Genomic DNA, 14,076 nt, shown 5'->3' with positions numbered 1-14,076 from the left:
AGTCCATCAGAAAAGCATCGTGGGAATGGAACTATGCTCATAATGTAGTTGCTGTGTATTAATGTGAAAGCATTATGTAAAATCAAAACACTCTGTACAATTACAGCACATTATATTTACGAGTGAAGTATTTGTTACTGCCAATTCCTCTATACAATGTATATATGTACATTACTTAAAGCCCGAATAAGGAAGAAGAGGTCACGAAATGTCCATTCATAATTAGGCCTACATGTAAACATTTATTGCCACAAAAGTACATTACAATCGTCAAAGCACTGAAGGCAGAATTGGTGCCTCCTAAGCACATGTGTAAAATGTCATTGTAGAACAGGCCAATATCCACATACAAATGTAAAAAGTTCCTTTTAACATTGATAGCCAAACTGAATTGTAGCCAGTTATGCCAACATGTACACAATGACATACAGTAGGATACAGTGCATAAAATAGAATTTTAAAGATTTTTGTTTTACATCTTATTTCAAATAAACAACATAATAAAACAAACAAACAAAAAAACTATAGGCCTTCATCGGTTTCCCATTCAGTTAAAAGTCCTGTCTGCGTGCACAGCTAAGGGCCCCTCTGCAACCTCTGACTGCTTGGAAACTTCTGTCACTCAAATAATGCACTCACAAGTCTACAAAATTTCATCAAAATCCATTCATAACTTTTTGAGTTATCCCGCTGACAGACAGACAAACAAACAGAAAAACAAACCAATGAGACCGACAACACAACCTCTTGGCGGAGGTAATAAAAATGTACATCTCACACATCCTCAAAACCTTTACTGCATTTGGAGGTTCTCACTTGACAGGTGTTTTGTCCTCTTGGATGCCCGGTGGCACTGGAAGCCCAGGAGAGCTGCAGCTGCGGTGGCGATGATAGTGAGGCTGAAGAGGGCGTTGAGGGCCACCTGCGCATCCGACACGGCCAGATCCATGCCCAGGAACACCACTGATGGGATCTCCACAGGGGGTAAGGTGGTGGGCGTACCTGTAGAGGAAACATACAACAGGAATTGGAGTTGATCACACTGTAAAACATTGCAAGCCAGTTAAACATTAAACAAAATCTGGGGGGGGGCGGGGCTGTGGCGCAGCGCGCTAAGCCCCCCACATTTGGGCTTGCATGCCCCGGTCCGAGTCCGGCCGGGGTCATTTCCCGATCCCACCCCGTCTCTCTCTCCCACTTGCTTCCTGTCGCCATCTCAAACTGTCCTATCAAATAAAGGCATAAAAGCCCCTAAAAATACCTTAAAAAAAAACAACAAAAAAACAAAGGTAAACTGCTGCCTTAAATTTGTAAGCTAACTCAACTCAAGACTTAACACAACTCGAGGCTTTCTCAAATTGAGTTAACTTACAAACCTACACGTAAGTCAGCAGCAGGGCAACTTTCTTCTTTGTGCTTAACTGTCTGGCTGCAATGTTTTACAGTGCATAGCATATACGGTATGATACGTAGAAGGTATGATGTGCATTGCTGAGTCAAACTCATGGTAAAAAAAAATCTCAGAATAGTGCCACTGAGATTCTGTCATCTTGTAAGGTGCATTGAACTGGAATCAGTATAAACTACTATATCGGTCATGGGCATAGAGATCACATTTTTATCTCTGGTATATGTGATAATAATGAAGAGGTTTTATTTTTTAGCAAAAGGATTGGACAAGTTCTATTGTTTTGTTATTACAGTAGCGAGTTAAAGGCTCATTTTTAATGAGTGTTTTTTAGTAGGCCCATGTTATCTACTGTATCTTATTTTTTAACCCCGCATTCCTCTTGAGGCTTGAGGTTTATGGATTTCCCTTCCCTCAGACCGAGAGGAAATCCTTTAGGATAGTGTTTCTCAACGGGGGCGGTACAGCCCCCCAGTGGGCATTGGAGAGCTCTAGGGGGGCGTAGAGAAGGATACAGCTGAGAGGGTGCGGGGCTTAGTTGCTATTGGGGGAGGCATTAGTTCATTTCATTTTTTAATATTAAGGGGGCGTTGTCAGTCTTATGATGAGTATGAATTTCAAGGGGGCGTTGGGAGGCTTGTGATGAGGCCAAGGGGGTGTTTCTTCAAAAAAGGTTGAGAACCACTGCTTTAGGATGTCTCTCCATACACCACTGGTTATTGTGGGTAGTTCCCCTTGGTATATTGGATATTGCTTGGAGGATATACGAGAGCTTACCTTCGGGTTCAGGGGTCAGGCAGGGGTGATGGCCTTGAGCGGGATCGGGGAAGCCGTTGCAGCTGATGATGGTGCCGTAGCGCTTCACAGACTCCTTGGGCACACGGGGCAGGGTGGCGTCAGAGCGGTTAACATAGTACAGGCCAAACTTCTCCTCAAAGCCAGTGGCCCACTCCAGGTTATCCATCAGAGACCAGGCAGTGTAGCCACGGATGTCAACACGGTCAATCAGGTAAGCTGAAAAAGGAAGGCAAAAAACCCCCAGTTTATCCAGAGACCAGCATTTGTTTTTTTTCTTCTGATGTCATCGTGATACCATTTCCTTTCCATGAGTTAGGCCTATAGTACATAGACAGGATTGTATCATTCCTTTCTATTTAATTTTAATCAAAATGATTACAATTTCAGATGTAATATTTTCTGTATGTCTGATTGTGGATGAAAATCATGTACCATAGTATAGACTAAATAAATGATCGAACCTTTAAGTGCTTGATTGATGTAACTCTCGTAGAAGTGGATCCTGTGGGTATCGTTGAAGACCACAGGGCCGCGTTCAGAGATGCCGTTCTCTGTGATGATAATGGGAGGGTTCCCATACTCCTCTTTGATGAAGTTCAAGATTTTCCTGAATCCGGGTGGAGTTACCTTAAGCCAGGACGAGCCGGAGTCCAGCCAAGTACGGTCCGCGATAGTCCCAGCCCCTCTTCAAACAATAAGACAAGAGGGAGTCTTTTTTTATGTGAACTAGACTATGCCAACCTCAGCTCATAATACTAAAGGTCTCTTTAGACTCCTCCTGCAGCTGCAGGAGACGTATTGTGAGCGGGGGGTAGCGGCAGATTACAGCCTGGGAGAAGTATACGTTCAACGCTGCAAGGGGACGTTTCAGTTCTGAAGAGGGGCGCGTGGTGGCTGTTCGGGTACGTGATCTGCAACCACCCCCCGCTGACAATACGTCTCCTGCAGCTGCAGGAGGAGTCTAAATCAGGCTTTACACTCTTAACTCTGTCTCGCAAACCAAGCCTGTGTAAAGTGTTAAAAGCATGGACTGAATTTCCCTGTGTGTGTATACTCTGATATAGTGTGCTATGTGATCACAATGACAAACTTGAACTGCTTTCACTCTCACGAGCAGAAAGGTAATTGACGGCTCACCTATCCGCATCATAGTGCTGAAGATTCTTGTAGTCCACTTTGAAAGCCAAGACAGTGGTGTAGTGGTTGAAACCAAAGTAATCGTAGGTCCCTTTGATTCTCGTCACTTCTTCTGGAGTGAACTCTGGGAGTCTGAGAAATGATAGATGGATAACATCTATGAAAATGCAAATCGTTTATTCACACATCAAAAGAAAACATTTGACCAATAGTTTTTGCTTTAACATGGAGCAATAGTGCCAGACCTTGATTTGGGCAGTCCAGCAGCCATACTTCTCTCCGCAATGATTGTCTTCATGACATCACTGTAATCTCCATTATACACAGGGTGAGCAAACCAGCCGATGTAAAACTGAAAGGGTTCAAATGAGGACACGCAAAAGGGTGTTATAATTTTTTTTCTTCAACTGTTCCTGTGTCTACTCTGTTCATTTTCAGCTTGGAAAACAGAGTTGCAAAGCCAATGTACAAACCCCAACTCCGATGAAGTTGGGACGTTTGGTAAACAGTGAATAAAATCAAAATGCTATCATTTTCAAAACACTCAATCTATTCATTAGATGGAGAATAGTGAAAAGACAACATATTAAGTGTTAAAACCGAGAAAAAATATTGTTTTGGGGGACATATGTACTCATTTCTAATTTGAGAAATCCAACACGTCTCAAAAGAGTTGGGACGGGGACAATAAATGGCAGCAAATGTCGAGGAAGACTAAAAACAAAACAAAAGACAACACTTAACAGTTAAATACATTAACCGATGAGATGATTTTATATAAAAAACAGTGTTAATTCCTATCTTGGACATGATTTCACCAGCTTAAATGGTGGGTGTATTCCTTGTCATGTTTTGCAATGTTTTCCTTTCTGTAGTGCTTACAGTGTGACAGGTCTTGACCAAAAACCCACCATTTTATCACATGCTGGTCCTTATGATGGAGCCAAACTGTTAAAACATAGTAGAGAATGCAATTTGACCTTACTATGTGGCAGTAATCGAAGATCTCCCTTCAAAATATAATGCATGAGTGGCTTTTCATGCTGTTTAAAACCCATTTATACCATTCAGCACTGTATTTAACTCTACAGATGAGTGAGAACATCTTAACCAATGCACTACTGCATCCGCATGCCATCATGGAGGCTGACTTTTGAAGCTAGCACTAACACAAGTTGGATGGTCCATTTTCACTGTAGCACAGGATGTGCAATGCTCTATTATTGTCAAAAAGAATGGACTTCTACAACTTCTGCTGACTTCTGTAAGCAAAGGACAGTTTCCCATGTCTTCTGGGTCTATTTCAAGTGAGCTCAGGTGCTTAGGAGAATGTTAAACCCCTGTGTCATTTTCATGCATTAAGCATTCTTAATATGGTCAATTTTCAATAGCTCTAGCACTCCAGGAATTAGAGTGAGACTACAGCCAATATATATTTCATGATGTCATGAACCTATACAATGATTTTATTAACAAAAATATGTCTTATATACACTCAATCGTGGTAAATCAAAGGAAATTCAAAATGTATGTAATAACTATGGTAATTATTCCCTTTGCATCTTTAATTCTGAGTGACTCAGCCTCTCTGTGATGATCTTATACCTGGACACCTATATTGTCCGTCAGTACAATTCATTTTGAAATGTTCTTCTTTGTTGTTTTATCTTATTTGGATGTTTACTAAATTTCACTGATCCCCGTCCCAACTCTTTTGAGACGTGTTGGATTTATCAAATTAGAAATGAGTACATATGTCCCCCAAAACAATATTTTTTCTCGGTTTTAACACTTAATATGTTGTCTTTTCACTATTCTCCATCTAATGAATAGATTGAATGTTTTGAAAATGATAGCATTTTGATTTTATTCACTGTTTACCAAACGTCCCAACTTCATCGGAGTTGGGGTTAGTACGTAGAACTGAAAAGTACAATCAAAATGATGTATTATGGTGTTATTGTTATACAGTACATGTGTTTTCTCAACTACTTTAGGTTTTACTGTGTCTGTTCCTTTATAGCTTGGGAAGTACAATTGCAAATAAAAGAAGATGACAATGTCTGCTTCAACCAGGATTTTATGTCCCCACCTGTTTTATCTTTCTGTGACATTTTTGGGGTCGATGGACCCTTCCTAAGACGTCTGAAGAAATGTTATGTCTGAGGAAGAGTCCAATGACAAGTGGGTGCAAAAAAAATCCTGGATGAAGTGGACTTTCTCATCTTTTATTCGTCTGTGCTATTGTGGTCCTGTTTGCAAATCCGGTGCTTGGAGGTGCGGACTCAGGGCCGGATTAACACACACAGGCTAGATATGGCTATAGCCTAGGGCCCCCACCTGCCAAGGGGCCCCCACAGGCTAGATATGGCTATAGCCTAGGGCCCCCACCTGCCTAGGGGGCCCCACAGGCTAGATATGGCTATAGCCTAGGGCCCCCACCTGCCAAGGGGCTCCCACAGGCTAGATATGGCTATAGCCTAGGGGACCCCACCTGCCAAGGGGCCCCCACAGGCTAGATATGGCTATAGCCTAGGGGACCCCACCTGCCAAGGGGCCCCCACAGGCTAGATATGGCTGCAGCCTAGGGGACCCCACCTGCCAAGGGGCCCCCACAGGCTAGATATGGCTGCAGCCTAGGGCCCCCTCCTGCCAGGGGGCCCCACAGGTTAGATATAGCTGAAGCCTAGGGGACCCCACCTGCCAGGGGGCCCCACAGGCTAGATATGGCTGCAGCCTAGGGGACCTCACCTGCCAGGGGCCCCAACAGGCTAGATATGGCTGCAGCCTAGGGCTCCACCTGCCAGGGGCCCCCACAGGCTAGATATGGCTGCAGCCTAGGGCACCTACCTGCCAGGGGCCCAACAGGCTAGATATGGCTGCAGCCTAGGGCACCTACCTGCCAGGGGCCCAACAGGCTAGATATGGCTGCAGCCTAGGGCACCTACCTGCCAGGGGCACCAACAGGCTAGATATGGCTGCAGCCTAGGGGCCCCCACAGGCTAGATATGGCTATAGCCTAGGGGGCTCTACCTGCCAAGGGGGTCTCCACAGGCTAGATATGGCTATAGCCTAGGGGACCCCACCTGCCAAGGGGCCCCCACAGGCTAGATATGGCTATAGCCTAGGGGACCTCGCCTGCCAAGGGGCCCCCACAGGCTAGATATGGCTATAGCCTAGGGCCCCCACCTGCCAAGGGGCTCCCACAGGCTAGATATGGCTATAGCCTAGGGGACCCCACCTGCCAAGGGGCCCCCACAGGCTAGATATGGCTATAGCCTAGGGGACCTCGCCTGCCAAGGGGCCCCCACAGGCTAGATATGGCTATAGCCTAGGGGCCCCCACCTGCCAAGCCCCTCACAGGCTGGTTATGGCTGCAGCCTAGGGCACCTCACCTGCCAAGGGGCCCCCACAGGCTAGATATGGCTATAGCCTAGGGGGCTCCACCTGCCAAGGGGGTCCCCACAGGCTAGATATGGCTGCAGCCTAGGGCACCTACCTGCCAGGGGCCCAATAGGCTAGATATGGCTATAGCCTAGGGCCCCCACCTGCCTAGGGGGCCCCACAGGCTAGATATGGCTATAGCCTAGGGCCCCCACCTGCCAAGGGGCTCCCACAGGCTAGATATGGCTATAGCCTAGGGGCCCCCACAGGCTAGATATGGCTATAGCCTAGGGGACCTCGCCTGCCAAGGGGCCCCCACAGGCTAGATATGGCTATAGCCTAGGGGCCCCCACCTGCCAAGGGGCGCCCAGTTGGCCAAAGAGGGACAAAATCAACATAAGAGGAGAAATGAGACAAGATACGACTTTGTGTTAGGTAGAGTGTTAAATCTTATTAATACTCCTCTTGGTTTGGAATAATGATGCCGTCTATTAAATTTTGTTAAGAGATGAGTTTTCTGTGGGGGCCTACAGAAATCTGCAGCCTAGGGCAGTGGTTCTTAACCTGGGGTGCGGGCACCCCCTGGGGGTGCGCCAGACATTATAGGGGGTGCGCAGAATGTTGTTTGTGTTGAGGTTGTGACCAAAATTCTGCTTGGAAAAATGAAAATTAGGCCACACCTAAACCAAATTGAAACATGTTTTGGTCCCCATTTAAAGTCATGAAGGTTTTCATTAATATCTCAGGCAAAAATCATTGTAATACATCACTAAAATCCTTTCTTAGTGCTTGTACATGTTATACGTACATGTTGGGTTGGGGGGTGCGCGGCTAGTCTTGTGAACAGGTAAGGGGGTGCGCTGAGAGAAAAAGGTTAAGAACCCCTGGCCTAGGGGCCCAGGGCCTTCTTAATCCGGCCCTGTGAGGGCTTTAATCTGTTTCAAGTGCAAATGTAGAGCCATGTCACCTGCACCACACGCCGGGCAGCATCGATGTCCTCCTGCTTGTAGGGGTTGCGTGGCTCTGCCCAGTCCGAGTTGATGGTGATGGAGATGATGCCACCCTGCTTAGCACGGTACTTGTCGTTGTAGAGGTGCCAGGCTTCTGCATGGGCCTTCAGCAGGTTATGGCCCACGATGTACGGTAGAGTGCCTGGCCTGAAGCTTATGCCTGTAAAAACATTAATTCGTATTAATCATCATCATACTAAATATTTTTTTATTATTTGTTTAACAAGGCAGAAGATTTGAAATAATTACACAGCGTGTCGAAGTGAAGAAATGTCCACAAAGGAAAAATGTGGTAAATGTAAACATACTGTTAATATTTTCAATAAAGCTTTTTAGTATATCTATATATTTCTAATATGTCATACCTGGAGCCGCAGTGCCATATCCATGCCCAATATTAGCCACATTGTAAGGCTCATTAATGGTAATCCAAAATTTGACTTTGTCGCCCAAGCTCTCAAACACGACGTCAGCATACTCCCTGAAGCGATCCACAATGGTGTCGTTCTCCCAGCCACCCTGGTCTTGCAGAGCTTGTGGGAGATCCCAATGATACAGTGTCATCTGTGATCAGTGAAATTAGTTAGTGAATGTTACATGACATTCTTATTCCATACGTAACACGCCATATCATTCTTATGGTGGCTACATGGCACCATAATGTAGACCATGTAAAAAACTTTTACTGAAAAAATATTTTGTGGTTTCTGCATGCATGAATTGTTTATAGGTAACTAGAAATGCCCTCAGAGAGTGCAGACCTCCGAACGGGAAGCTGTTTGATAGAACGTTTGACTATCGTTTGTTTACGTTTGTTACACCCTATTTTTATTTGAAGTCTTTCTGCCTTCTTTTTGTGGAGTTAGAAACTGGAATGTCAACATTCGCCCTGTCTGTAATTCCGTTTTCTAGACTAGCAATGGAGAAGAATCTTTTTTAAAAATCCTGGTTCCTGTTAGTGATCTGGATCACCACCAGAATTTAATCACGTGTTCCTTGGGTCATTTCCAACAACTCCACAAAGTTTAATCCAAATCCGTTAATAAATTCTTGAGTTATCCTGCTGACAAACAAGCAGACAGACAGACAGACAAACAAACAAGCAAACAGACAGAACAACAGACAAACAAATGCGACCGAACACGTAACCTCCTTGGCGGAGGCAATCAATAATATTGAGTTTTGTAAAAATGTAAAGAAGCTTGACCTGAGGCTTAATGTTTGCCGCCCGCAGGGCATCCACGAGGCGGTGATAGTAGTCGAGTCCAGGCTTGTTGATGAATCTATTGGTCCCATCTGGCATGACCCTGGGCCACGAGATGGAGAACCTGTAGTGGTTGACCTTGAGTCTTTTGAGCATGTCCACGTCCTCCTCAATCTTGTTGAAGCTGTCACAGGCGATGTCCCCTGTGTCGGAGTCCCACACCCTTAGAGGAGTGTGAGCATACTGGTCCCAAATACTTAGGCCCTTCCCCTCTGATCGCCAGCCACCTTCGATCTAGCAGAGAAAAGGGAAGGATATTCTTGTCTGTGCCAAACACAATCATAAAAGAACTGACAAAAAAAGCATGTACACATTAGAACAATGCAGTCTGCTTATTTTATCAGCCGATAAGTTGACCATGATTATTGCTGACTATTCTTAGCATAATCAATAATTAAACAACATTGACTCTTGTAATATTATTTAACACTGACACAACATTGACCAAGTATTCTTTAACAATGAACCTGGTATGATGCTGTTGCGGTGCTCCAGGCAAAGTTTTCTCCAAAGTGACCATAGATCATTTTCTCCTCTTCTGGTAGTGGAAAGCCATTGTCTTGGATGATTTGGTAATAGTAGTGAGCAGATCGTTTTGGAGTCCTTGGGCGGAGAAGGTGTGTGAAGTCAACGTGATGAAGCCCGAATCCCACATTGTAGCCATTGAGCCACTCAAATGAGTCCATCAGGGAGGTGGCCATATAGCCTTTAACATTCACTCCATCCAGGTTGTGTGCTAAAAGAGAACCATTAAAATGATGAATTCACACTATAATATTATGAATTCACACTGAAAAACAAACACAATTTGAATAGAAAATTGTCTGACAATTCACCTTTAAGCGCCTCGTCTATGTACGTCTTGTAAAAGAATACTCTGTCTGTGTCGTCGACTGTGGTGTCGGGATCTGTAGCCACTCCGTTCTCAGTGATGTAAACAAGCGGATTGCCATACTCCTCTTTGATCCAGTTGAGAAGTCTTCTAAGTCCAAAGGCTACGGCCCTTTGGTCTTTTAGGGCTGAAGGCTGGGAATCTTCCTCCTCCTCCTTGGCCAAGTCCTGGTCAGTTTCATATGACGGCGGAGTGAGTCTGGTTGTCTCGTGACGGACAACTTTGGTGGTGTAAGCATTGATGCAGAAACAATCTGCACTTCCTTGAATGGATGCTTTTTCCTCATCCGTGAATATTGGTAATCTGGATTGTTCAAGACCCTGAAGTTCGCTCTTGTTGCCGACTTGCCACTTCATGGCATCTGGGTAGTCCCCGTTTTTAAAGATGGGATGGGCAAACCAACCAAGCTGGAACTGGAGAGCTCGGTCAGCTGCAACTACTTCTCGTGGGGTGTTAGGGTCTTTTGGCTCAACCCAGTCTGCATTGAGGCTGATGGAAACTAAACCTCCTTGTGTTGGCCTGTACTTAACATCATACATGTGATATACCTTGGCATGGGCCCTCAAGAGATTGTGGGCAATATTATATGGGGCTTGATCTGGTTCTTCAACATTGGGAGGAATCTGCCCCAGCCCATAACCTGACCATGCAATCGTATGAGGTTGGTTGAATGTGATCCAAAACTTAACTCTATCCCCAAATGTGCTAAAGCAATAGTCACAAAAGTCATTGAAGGTGTTAATCATATCGACATCATTCCATCCACCAAGGTCTTGCAAAGCTTGAGGCAGGTCCCAGTGATAGAGAGTCACAATTGGAGCAATGTTATTGGCTAGAAGACCATTAATGAGGCTATTATAATATTCTACTCCCTTAGTATTCAGAGAGGTTATGTTGCCATCTGGAAAGATTCTTGACCAGGACAAGGAAAATCTGTATGACTTAACTTTTAAAGCCCTTAGCATATACAGGTCCTCTTCCATCCTATTATAACTGTCACATGCCACATTGCCATTGTCTTTGTTAGGAATTGTACTGTCAGGCTTTTGGGTGAAAGTGTCCCACACACTTTTCCCTTTACCATCCATGTTCCACGCACCTTCTATCTGATAGGCAGAGGAAGACACGCCCCACAAGAAATCTTCAGGAAATGTTCCATAGTGGTAGAATTTTCTCTGAAACTTTGTTTGGTGAGAGAATTGTTCCCAAACAACTTTGGATCTGGAGGGGACTTCTGATGCAGCGAGACCTTGGCGCTTCTGTAACACTGACCTTGCAATATCTAAAACAGGTCTTGCTTGCACATTTTCAAAGCCGTTCATCTGAGCAATATGGGAATAGTAGTATGCGGATGCCTTGGGGGTCCGTGGTCGGTTCATATCCTCAAAATTGACATGATGCAGGCCAAATCTTTCGCTATAACCTTTTGGACCCTCAAATCCATCCATTAGTGACTGAACGGTGTACATCTGAACATCAACCCTATCAAGATTAATAGCTGAATAGAAGAAAAAAAACATTAAACACATACTGCAAAACTGTTTGGTACTAATAGGAAAATGTATGGACTTGTTTGTAAGTCAATATCACTATGTTAACGGAATTGGGTAAACAAATGTCATGCTTACCTTTCATTGCTTCATTGATGTATGTCTTCAGGAAGTCTATGCGTTCCGTGTCATTCAAACTATCACCACTGCTGTCAATCGGCATTCCATTTCCAGTGATGTAGATTGGTACTTTGGTGACAGATAAGAATGCATCTGATACATACTTAAGCAAACGACGAAGCCCCCATGGCACTGAGTGAATCATGTCAGAGTCTGTGGTTGGCCAATCGGGGTCAACATGGGTCTGGAAGTCTCCAACACCATGAGGTCCTGGATGGCAGCCTCCCGTGCTGTCATTTACGAGACGGGTGGTGTAGTGGTTAAGCCCAAAGAAATCTGCAGTTCCTTTGATCCTCTGTTTTTCAGTATCTGTGAACACAGGTAATCTGGCTACCTCAGTGGGTTGACACTCGGCCTTCTTCAGTTCAATCTGAGTCTTGAGTCTATCTGGATAGTCTCCATTCACAAATATGGGGTGAGCAAACCAGCCCAGCATGAAGTCCATGTAGCGATTAGCTGCCTCAACTGAGCCAGTGGTGGTAGAGTCCAGAGGTTCAGCCCAGTCTGCGTTCAGAGCAATGCCCACTTTCCCACCCTGCTGTTTCCTGTAGTTATCATTGTAGGTGTGCCAGGCCTCAGCGTGGGACTTCAGAATATTGTGGGTCACCTAAAGAAGACAAAAAATGTTAATGCACCCCAGTCTACTACTGTAGTACTCTAGTGCCTCTTTTCCATTGCCATTTTTCTAGGCCTATAGCTCCACACAGCGCAACTCGGACACTTTTTGCTTTTCGATAGGGCACGACACAGCTCAATCAAAGATCAAAAAGTGGCGGCCAGGTCACACTGTGTCGAGCTGTAGCCCACCAGAAAACCGGCAGTGGAAAAGAGGCATAATCTTCAACCCTGGCACAAAGATAATTTCATTTAAAATCAGGAGCTAATCAAATACATTCATTCAAACTCCATTCTTGCGTGGAATGGGGTGTCTGTCTTAAATGTGTAATGTCTTCGAATGTGTAATGTGTAACTGTATCTAACTGTCTTTTACAATGGTGAAACTGAAGACAATTTTCCACACCTGTAGACATTAAAGAATCAAATCAAATCAATCAGTTCATTCAAATCAACTAATGTGTCCGACTACAGCATGGTTTGAGACACGTTTTGTACAAATATTCTTGTGCAAATGTTTACACCCCTGGTCTCCTAACAAAGGCACGTGGGCCAAATCTGGCCTGGGCATGGCCAACATTTGGCATGCCATGAGGTCAGCACAAATGAAAACATAAATGTTTATGATTTTCGATCACTAAAACTTCAGTGGGTCATATCTCTCCAAAGCATTCACAGAGAGTTAGATCTTATGCTAACAGTCTCATAACAGACATTGACAAGAAGGTAAAACGGAAAAGCTAAAGTCCATTCTCTGTTCAGACATCTAACTTGTTTTTCATTGGGCTAGGGCGTTGGTTTGGCCCACACCCTCACTTGCGCTACATAATTTGGCCCTTGAGGAAAAATAATTGGAGACCACTGGTGTACACTCTCCTACTCTTGTGGAATGATATACAGAACCACTAATTCAGAACAGAAAATGATTCAGCTTCATACCTGATAAGATGCAACAACTGGGTCCTTAACTCCTGGCGCATGCTCCCCAGTGCCATAGCCAGAGTGACTGACCACCTGAGGACTGCTGAAGGTGTTCCAGGTTTTCACTCTGTCTCCATATCTGGAGAAGCAGTAGTCGGCAAAGTCTTTAAAAGCTCCCACAATGGTGGGACTCTCCCAGCCTCCTTTGTCTTGCAGGGCCTGAGGAAGATCCCAGTGGTACAGGGTGACAACAGGATCTATGCCCGATTGAAGGAGGGTATCGATCAGTTTGTCATAATAAAGGGCTCCTTTCTCTGACAGGCTTTCCCTGAGGCCAGAGGGGAAGATTCTGGCCCAAGAAATGGAGAACTGGTAGATGTTGATGTTAAGACCTCTGAGAAGATACACATCATAGTCCACCTTGTTGTAGCTGTCACAAGCCAAGTCAGCAGTTTGGTTATCAAACACATGATGCTGGTGTCCAAATCGGTCCCATATCGTCTCGCCTTTGCCGTCTTCAGCCCAGCCGCCCTCCACTTTAAAAGAAGTGCTGGAGACAGCCCACTGAAAGCCCTCAGGAAACGATCCGGGGAGGAACTGATCACGCTCAGCTGGGGTCTGGGTGCTGAACTTCTGCCTCACTTTGTCATAGACGGACCATGTGTTTGTCTCGGCCTTCTTGCTCATTTTGACTTCATTATGGCTAAAACATCAGGGGAATTAGCATATAAACAATTCAGAAATGTGATGACGATGAAAAAATTCACAACAAACTGTGAGAATTATGAATTAGAGATACATTGATTGGAACTTTCCATTTGGTCTTGAATAATTTGGAATTGTGAAATTATTGTTTGTTTGTAAATTCACACACCTTATTACACTTTCGTCCTCAAATGTTCCAAACACACGGGTAATGTCACATCCACGGATTGGTGAATCATTGTCCTGTAAAGCTAAAAACATTACACCATAAA

At 44.7% G+C, this 14,076-nt stretch overlaps 1 protein-coding gene across 1 annotated transcript; it reads right to left on the bottom strand.

Moving 5' to 3' along the window:
• Positions 1-253: 253 nt before the first annotated feature.
• LOC134460872 (lactase/phlorizin hydrolase-like) lies at positions 254-14,039 on the bottom strand. The gene is made up of 13 exons (XM_063213472.1): positions 13,974-14,039; positions 13,118-13,802; positions 11,522-12,170; positions 9,838-11,391; positions 9,469-9,737; positions 8,945-9,235; positions 8,103-8,301; positions 7,695-7,897; positions 3,589-3,695; positions 3,344-3,475; positions 2,668-2,891; positions 2,186-2,422; positions 254-1,002 (listed from the first exon to the last, which is right to left on the bottom strand). Exons 2-13 carry the CDS (start codon positions 13,784-13,786, stop codon positions 794-796), a joined length of 4,743 nt encoding a protein of 1,580 aa, XP_063069542.1. The 5' UTR covers positions 13,787-13,802; positions 13,974-14,039; the 3' UTR covers positions 254-793.
• Between the last annotated feature and the right edge of the window lie 37 nt (positions 14,040-14,076).

The sequence above is a fragment of the Engraulis encrasicolus genome, chromosome 13, assembly GCF_034702125.1.
Source record: "Engraulis encrasicolus isolate BLACKSEA-1 chromosome 13, IST_EnEncr_1.0, whole genome shotgun sequence".
Classification (NCBI taxonomy): Eukaryota; Metazoa; Chordata; class Actinopteri; order Clupeiformes; family Engraulidae; genus Engraulis; species Engraulis encrasicolus.
Note: the sequence above shows the minus strand (reverse complement) of the source record. Positions and strands in the feature narration are given on the sequence as shown.